At 26.9% G+C, this 9630-nt stretch overlaps 1 protein-coding gene across 1 annotated transcript; it reads right to left on the reverse strand.

The window, feature by feature from the left end:
- Positions 1-893: 893 nt before the first annotated feature.
- On the reverse strand, positions 894-1730 carry LOC122507348 (cyclin-dependent kinase inhibitor 1C-like). The gene has a single exon (XM_043620009.1). It carries the CDS (start codon positions 1728-1730, stop codon positions 894-896), a length of 837 nt encoding a protein of 278 aa, XP_043475944.1.
- Positions 1731-9630: the final 7900 nt, after the last annotated feature.

Raw genomic sequence — 9630 nt, forward strand, 5'->3', positions numbered from 1 at the left:
AAGCTACTTCTTTTTTTTGTGTAGTTGCAAATTTTTGCATGACCTTTGCAATGCGTTGCCTAGAAGTTAACAAAGACTTATATGATAAAATGTAAATCAAAGAAAATAATAAAAATTCCTTAGCCTTTTTTCTATGACTTTAGGTAAACAAAAATAAAACTTTATAATTAAAAATTTAATAAAACTTGAAAAAGTCGTATAAAATATCAAAAGCTACTTCTTTTTTTTGTGTAGTTGCAAATTTTTGCATGACCTTTGCAATGCGTTGCCTAGAAGTTAACAAAGACTTATATGATAAAATGTAAATCAAAGAAAATAATGAAAATTCTTAAGCCTTTTTACTATGACTTTAGGTAAACAAAAATAAAACTTTATAATTAAAATTAAATAAAACTTGAAAAAGTCGAATAAAATATCAAAAGCTACTTCTTTTTTTTTGTGTAGTTGCAAATTTTTGCATGACCTTTGCAATGCGTTGCCTAGAAGTTAACAAAGACTTATATGATAAAATGTAAATCAAAGAAAATAATGAAAATTCTTAAGCCTTTTTACTATGACTTTAGGTAAACAAAAATAAAACTTTATAATTAAAAATTAAATAAAACTTGAAAAAGTCGAATAAAATATCAAAAGCTACTTCTTTTTTTTGTGTAGTTGCAAATTTTTGCATGACCTTTGCAATGCGTTGCCTAGAAGTTAACAAAGACTTATATGATAAAATGTAAATCAAAGAAAATAATAAAAATTCCTTAGCCTTTTTTCTATGACTTTAGGTAAACAAAAAATAATAAAAATTCCTTAGCCTTTTTTCTATGACTTTAGGTAAACAAAAATAAAACTTTATAATTAAAAAATGAAATAAAACTTGAAAAAATCGTAGAAAATATCAAAAGCTACTTCTTTTTTGATGCAGTTGCAAATTTTCGCATGGCCTTTGCAATGCGTTGCCTAGAAGTCAACCTTAAATTTCTAGGTGGGATGAGGATAGCTCGTCTAGGAGCCGGTACTGGCCGCGATGCTGCTCTTGGTGCTGGTATTGGCTGCGGTGCTACTCTTGGTGCTGGTATTGGCCGCGGTGCTGCTCTTGGTGCTGGTATTGGCTGCGGTGCTACTCTTGGTGCTGGTATTGGCCGCGGTGCTGCTCTTGGTACCGGTGCTGCACGTCGTAGAGCTTGCAGCATCGGATTAGCATGCCGCGGAATATGAGCAATTCGTCTAATATGCCGTGGTTCTGGAATTGGTCCCTCAAGTGGTGGAATGAAATCTTCACGTGGTGGCATTAGATCTCCTTCAATATTTTCCAATGCATTTATGAATTCTATTTGACGAGGTTGTGAAGTCATCATTCGTGACCTAGTACTGGTACGGATCCATGGGGCTGGATCACCTTCAGAATCATATATGAATGGAATTCTTACTGGCTGGAAAGGTTCAACTCCTATCAAATCGAGTGGGATATTGACTTGTTCATGATCTGGCTGGAAAGGTTCAACTTGATTTAAATCGAGTGGGACATTGACTTGTTCATGATCTGGCTGGAAAGGTTCAACTCGATTTAAATCGAGTGGGACATTGACTTGTTCATCATCTGGCTGGAAAGGTTCAACTCCTATCAAATCGAGTGGGATATTGACTTGTTCATGATCTGGCTGGAAAGGTTCAACTCCTATCAAATCGAGTGGTACGTCAAGATTTGGATCCAACTCTTTTTGAAGTTGTAGAATTTCCATTTCAAGATTATGGATCTCATCTTCTAATTTCAATATGCAACTATTAGATGGTGTACTCTTATTTTCAATAATTCCATGTTTTTCTTCTATTTCAACATCATTAAAATTTTTCTTTGTTATCTCTCCTGCTACTTCTTTTGGTGGCAAGTCCCATCCACTCATCTCTTTTTTAGTGCATCCAGGTTCATTTGGATCATACTGAACATACTCCATAGCCTCAAGTGTTTCCAGTGTTTCTTTCAATTTATCCTAAAAAATGTTATTCTTTAATAATAAATATATTATGGTTTTTGCTAAATTTTTAAAAGAAATTTTATTAAAATTTTATATATATAATGAGGTGGCAGGTTATGTTTCCATTATTTAGAAAATAATTAATAAAACAATTAAAAGTTAATTAAAATTGTTTGGAAAAGAGTCAAAGCAAAAGATTAAGAAATAATGAGATGTCAGGTTAAGTTTCAATTATTTAGAAAATAATTAATTACTGGGATTTAAAGTTAATTAAGATTGTTTGGAAAAGAGTCAAAGAAAAGATTAAGAAATAATGAGGTGGCAGGTTATGTTTTTATTATTATTTAGAAAATAATTAATTACTGGGATTTAAAGTTAATTAAGATTGTTTGGAAAACAGTCAAAGCAAAGATTAAGAAATAATGAGATGTCAGGTTATGTTTCAATTATTTAGAAAATAATTAATTACTGGGATTTAAAGTTAATTAAGATTGTTTGGAAAAGAGTCAAAGCAAAGATTAAGAAATAATGAGATGGCAGGTTATGTTTTTTATTATTTAGAAAATAATTAATAAAACAATTAAAAAATAATTAAAATTGTTTGGAAAAGGGTCTAAGCAAAAGATTAAGAAATAATGAGATGTCAGGTTATGTTTCAATTATTTAGAAAATAATTAATTACTGGGATTTAAAGTTAATTAAGATTGTTTGGAAAAGAGTCAAAGCAAAAGATTAAGAAATAATGAAATGTCAGGTTATGTTTCAATTATTTAGAAAATAATTAATTACTGGGATTTAAAGTTAATTAAGATTGTTTGGAAAAGATTCAAAGCAAAGATTAAGAAATTCTGAGGTGGCAGGTTATGTTTTTTTTATTATTTAGAAAATAATTATTAAAACAATTAAAAGTTAATTAAAATTGTTTGGAAAAGAGTCAAAGCAAAAGATTAAGAAATAATGAGGTGGCAGGTTATGTTTTTTTTATTATTTAGAAAATAATTATTAAAACAATTAAAAGTTAATTAAAATTGTTTGGAAAAGAGTCAAAGCAAAAGATTAAGAAATAATGAGATGTCAGGTTATGTTTCAATTATTTAGAAAATAATTAATTACTGGGATTTAAAGTTAATTAAGATTGTTTGGAAAAAAGTCAAAGCAAAAGATTAAGAAATAATGAAATGTCAGGTTATGTTTCAATTATTTAGAAAATAATTAATTACTGGGATTTAAAGTTAATTAAGATTGTTTGGAAAAGATTCAAAGCAAAGATTAAGAAATTCTGAGGTGGCAGGTTATGTTTTTTTTATTATTTAGAAAATAATTATTAAAACAATTAAAAGTTAATTAAAATTGTTTGGAAAAGAGTCAAAGCAAAAGATTAAGAAATAATGAGATGTCAGGTTATGTTTCAATTATTTAGAAAATAATTAATTACTGGGATTTAAAGTTAATTAAGATTGTTTGGAAAAGAGTCAAAGCAAAAGATTAAGAAATAATGAAATGTCAGGTTATGTTTCAATTATTTAGAAAACAATTAATTAATTACTGGGATTTAAAGTTAATCAAGATTGTTTGGAAAAGAGTCAAAGCAAAAGATTAAGAAATAATGAAATGTCAGGTTATGTTTCAATTATTTAGAAAATAATTAATTAATTACTGGGATTTAAAGTAAAACTAAATATACTTACAAAATCTCGATACTGTCCTTGATGTTGACAGTCAACATTATTGCAAATGCAGAACTTAGGCTTATTTGAATCCTATTAAAGAAATCAGTATTGTTTAATATAAAACAGCATATCCAGCACAATAAGCAGTTAACTAATAATAAAAATAATAACAAATATTACTCACCATTATAAATATTAAATATTAATGATACGTAGCACGATGTATTCGACTTTCAATTACTTTGTTTGTGTTAGGAGTAAATATGGCGGCTCAGGGGTGACACTATAGAATGATTCCCCACATGTTTAACAATTTTCAAATATTTTATTTAAAGTCTTTATTGTTCAAGTTTTTCTAATTAATATATAGAGAAATTATTTTAAAATACTTTTACATAATAAAAAATACTTTTGTACACATATAAAAATTAATTTAATATATTATATAGTATAAAACTTTGAAATTCGCGCCGCGTAGGAAGGTATTATAAAAAGGAGGAAATCACAAACGTGGATTTCTCAAATAAAATAAAAATAAATAATTCTAACTTATTAAAATTATTAACTATATCCATATTATTGAACATTCATAATAAAAGTTTATAAATTTAATATTTTAATTAAAAATTTCATGTTATCATTTAATTTTATTCTCGATGAGAGAATTAACCAATAGAGAGACACCATTCTCTTGGAGCAGACGTAACAACGATTTAAATATATCGAGAATGATATTTGAAATTCTATTGAATTCAAAACGCTTATTTCTAGTTTGAAGTAATATTTTCACTTATTTTTATTATAAATTATTTACATTTAATAAAATAATGATTATAGTAATAATAATATTAATAAATAAGAAATTATTTAAATTTACCTTACTTAATGAAATAAATAGTTTTAAGAATAAAAAAATATTAATTATAAACAACTGATTATTTTTTATAAACAATAAATAATGATAATAGTAATAATAATATTAATAAATAAGAAATTATTTAAATTTACCTTACTTAATGAAATAAATAGTTTTAAGAATAAAAAAATATTAATTATAAACAACTGATTATTTTTTATAAACAATAAATAATGATAATAGTAATAATAATATTAATAAATAATAAATTATTTAAATTTACCTTACTTAATGAAATAAATAGTTTTAAGAATAAAAAAAATTAATTATAAACAACTGATTATTTTTTATAAACAATAAATAATGATAATAGTAATAATAATATTAATAAATAAGAAATTATTTAAATTTACCTTACTTAATGAAATAAATAGTTTTAAGAATAAAAAAAAATTAATTATAAACAACTGATTATTTTTTATAAACAATAAATAATGATAATAGTAATAATAATATTAATAAATAAGAAATTATTTAAATTTACCTTACTTAATGAAATAAATAGTTTTAAGAATAAAAAAATTAATTATAAACAACTGATTATTTTTTATAAACAATAAATAATGATAATAGTAATAATAATATTAATAAATAAGAAATTATTTAAATTTACCTTACTTAATGAAATAAATAGTTTTAAGAATAAAAAAAATTAATTATAAACAACTGATTATTTTTTATAAACAATAAATAATGATAATAGTAATAATAATATTAATAAATAAGAAATTATTTAAATTTACCTTACTTAATGAAATAAATAGTTTTAAGAATAAAAAAATTAATTATAAACAACTGATTATTTTTTATAAACAATAAATAATGATAATAGTTAATATTTTCTATATAATAAATATTTATAAATAATATTTTATGAAAAAAAATTAAACTTACTTTCATTAATAAAAATTAAGTGACGCCATTTATTTGGATAACACTCAAACCATATCAACACTCGGTCGGTAAGGTTGAACACCCCTTTTAACCCACTTGAAAGTTTAAAAATTTAAATTTCCCGCCAAGAGGGTTTGGAATTCGCTAGTGGCGCTATCTATCGGTTGATCGTTGAACCCTGTCGGTAAAACAGAGCGCCCCTTTTAACCCACTTAAAACTATGAAAATAAAAATTTAAATTACCCGCCAAACTGATTAGAATTTGCTGGTGGCGCCATCTAGCGGTGGCAGCCGGAACTTAAAAAAATCGGTCGGTAAAACAGATAACCCTTTCTAAGCCACTTGACAGTTTAAAAATAAAAATTTAAATATCCCGCCATAGGGGTTTGAATTCGCTGGTGGCGCCATCTCTCGGCACAACAGTCAAACCGCACTCTGTCGGTAAAACAAAATGGCGGCTCACTGTTTAAGCAGTTTGAATTTTTCAAATAAATTTTTAAATTTCCCGCCAAGCAAGTTTGAATTTGCTAGTGGCGCCATCCATCGGCGGCAGCCGGCATTAAAAAATCGGTCGGTAAAACAGAGAACCCCTTCTAAGCCACTCGAAAGTTTGAAATTAAATTTTTAAATTTCCCGCCATGCAGGTTTGAATTCGATGGTGGCGCCATCTGTCGGCGGCAGCCAGAACTAAAAAAAATTGGTTGGTAAAACAGAGAGCCCCCCTTCTAAGCCACGCGGAAGTTTGAAATTAAATTTTTAAATTTCCCGCCAAGGGGTTTGGAATTTGTAAGTGGCGCCATCTAGCGGTGGCAGCAGGAACTACCCTCGGTCGGTAAGGTAGAGCGCACCCTACCAACCACTGATAAAGTAGAAATCTGCATTACCGACCGAGGGTACTTAGCCGAGATCAGAACCTGGAGCAGTACCCCTATAGCTATACTACTATCGAGGTACCAGACTTTATTGCTAAATTCAACCAACAAGCCGAAAAACTTCAGCAACACCACTTCATAGCCAAAAGTCAAAGTAGCTTTTTAAAAACTTTGAAAAAAAATCTTCAACAAGGACAATTTATAGTTATTGGTGACTTCTCTCAAAATTATCTTCCTATTGTGCAGGATTCCATTCAAAAACAATATTGGAATAATCAACAAATTACAATTCATCCATTTGTAATATATCGGTCAGAGCTTGATGAAAACGATCAACCAAAATGCGATAGCTTTGTTGTAATTTCGGAATGTACTGATCACAATTCCGTTTCCGTTCATCTCTTTATAAGAAAATTAATCAATAAACTTGTATCTCTCTATGAATTAACAAATATTAAGAAAATTTTTTATTTTTCCGACGGTGCTGCATCTCAATACAAAAATAAAAGAAATTTTATTAATTTAGCTAATCATACACAAGATTTCTTTGGAATTGAGTCAGAATGGTATTTTTTTGCAACTTCGCACGGAAAAAATGCTTGTGACGGAATTGGTGGCACTGTAAAACGATATGCTGCCCGCGAAAATTTAAGAAGACCCACTAGTGATTTTATTTTAAATTCAAAAGATTTATTTAATGTCGTTAGTAAAGGAATAACATCAATAAATTTTGAATATTGTAGTAAAGAAGAACACAAAGAGATGGAACGTATTTTAGTTGATCGATTCCAACAAGCTCGTTTAATAAAAGGAACAAAAAATTTTCACTGCTTCGTACCTGTAGATAATAGTAAATTACGTTGTAAAATTGTATCACAACTTCCAAACTCTGAAGGCTCTGTACATAATATTATTAAATAAAATCTGTCCTTTTCCTTTTCATTCTTTTCCTTTCCTTTTGATTCCTTAGTAGTTGGAGAGGTAAATAAATTACAGTTGAAAAGCACATGAAATTATTTCATATATTTTTTAAAAGTAATGAGATGGTTGTACCTCACTGAAGAGGGCGAAGCCAGGGGCCTTTTTTTTCCCAAACTTAAAAAATTTTTTTGTTAAATTATTATACATTAAATATATTAAATGTGTAATATGTACATATATTATTAAATGTATACATTAACATTTTTTTCTTTATTGAAAGATAATTCTCCAATAGTGGCGGCACTTTGTACCTGGCGGACGGCGCCCCGCCAGGCGGAGCGCCTGCATTGTCATGTTTAAAAATTTTTTTCTTAAAAATGAAAAATAACGCCAAGCTGAAAATTTCAGGAAAGTTTTATTATATTATCAATATTATTCATGATTTTTTTCAGACCTGAGAAACAGGGAGAAAGGGTTTAAACATTAAAAACAAATTTTATTATTTAAACAAATTAACCTAAAATTAATAATTTTTATTTATAGTAATTTTTTTCTGAAAGTTAAGTATTTTAAGTACAAAAAATATTTAGAACAATTTTTTTATTTTAAAGCAAAAAAAAGTTATTATAAAAATAAAAAAATGGTCTAAAAAATTCTTTAAAACAATTTAATTAGGATTTTTAAAAATTTAAATAAAATTCTTCGCAAGAATTCAGTTATTTTCCTAAATAATAAAATTCTTTGAAGGAATTCTACTGCGAACGAATGACCGGAACATGTACTTTATTATTATTAACCAGCACAAATAAAAGTTTCTTATTTCACTTTTAACATATATAACAATAATGTAATTTTTACATCACATGTCACATGAAAATAAACTTAAATTTTTATTCCGTTAAGCATGTTATCTATTAAGGTTAACTATTGTTCATAGGAAAGCGTGAATGCCAATGAGACGATAATGGAAGATATGTTCATTACATTATTTTTGACTTATTAATTATCAAAAATAAATTACATTTAATTAAAATAAATTATTTATTTGTTATTTTGTATCTAATAGTATTCTAGTAAAAATTAATTAATATTATTTTCATGTCATTAACATTCAAAAATTCAATTATTCCGAAGAATTCTACACAAAATCACTATTTTTATAAATTTATTTAGGGAAATCAGGAAAAATTTAAGAAATTTTGTCAAAAGTGCTGAAATAATATTCAATTTCAAGAATTCATAAGAAAATTCTGAATGTTATTCTTCAGCATTGAAAAGATTTTATTTATTTCAAACACTTCCTGTTTTTTATCAATAACAATAATTAGACTTTACAGATTTAAAATTAATTTTATTAAATAATTTAATTTTTGAAAAATTATCGAGATACAATTTTTTGTTATGAATTATTTTGGAATAATTTTTTATTTAAAAATTAAAAAAATAATTTGTAACAAATTTATTTTTATACTTTTCAATTATTTCATTTATTTATTTTCAATTTAATGTATTTCAGTTCGGAAACGTTTGTTTTATAAAGAAAGGCAAATATTCGCAGATTCGAAGTTTAGAAATATTTATTTTATCAAGAAAGTCACATATATACTATGAATTTATTTAGTTTAGTTCTAAATTTCTCTCACAAAAATTATAAATATATTCAATCCAAATTTCTTATTCGATTTTAATCAAATTATCGCGTATCTGGCCAGAAATAGAATCTAAATTAGAAAACACACATACGAAACACACATTGTTATATAAAAAAAATAAAGAACGTGAATTCCCTTCAGGAGTCGATAATATTATATAGAATATGAATTTGGTTTTTCGACAAATTATTATACAAATTAAAAGGACACAGCTGATGTGTGTGGTCAAGAAAGATAATTACATAAAATGTTTTCGAGTTAATAAATACGCATGGAGAAACTAGTAAATTGACCCACCGTTGTAATTTTATATAAACTGATTTTGAGAGCGACCTACGTGACATCGGTGCCTCAGTCGTCGAGAAGATTGTGCGGAGATGATCTCCAAGTCAAAGCATAGGATCGGTGGACAACTCCAACTCCAATAAAATTGTAATAAAAATGAGTTTCGCCTTGATTGTTTCTCGTAATAACGTCTTACTTGAGAAACTATATATTTTGGTAGACAATTTCAGCTTCACAGCAACGAAATTCACGATGCTTATATTTTGTGCACAAATTGAATTTTATGAAATTTGTATTTAAAATTTTTTTTATAAATAATATAAATAAGAAACAATTGTCACGGCCGCCAAACGAAGTATTTAATTTATTATTACACAGCCCCACATAAAAAAAAGTGTCGTGCGCGGCATACCAGACTAGTCATTTCCTATGTATTTTGACGCGCTGAACACGAAT

The sequence above is a fragment of the Leptopilina heterotoma genome, unplaced genomic scaffold (genome assembly GCF_015476425.1).
Source record: "Leptopilina heterotoma isolate Lh14 unplaced genomic scaffold, ASM1547642v1 Lhet_462, whole genome shotgun sequence".
Lineage (NCBI taxonomy): Eukaryota > Metazoa > Arthropoda > Insecta > Hymenoptera > Figitidae > Leptopilina > Leptopilina heterotoma.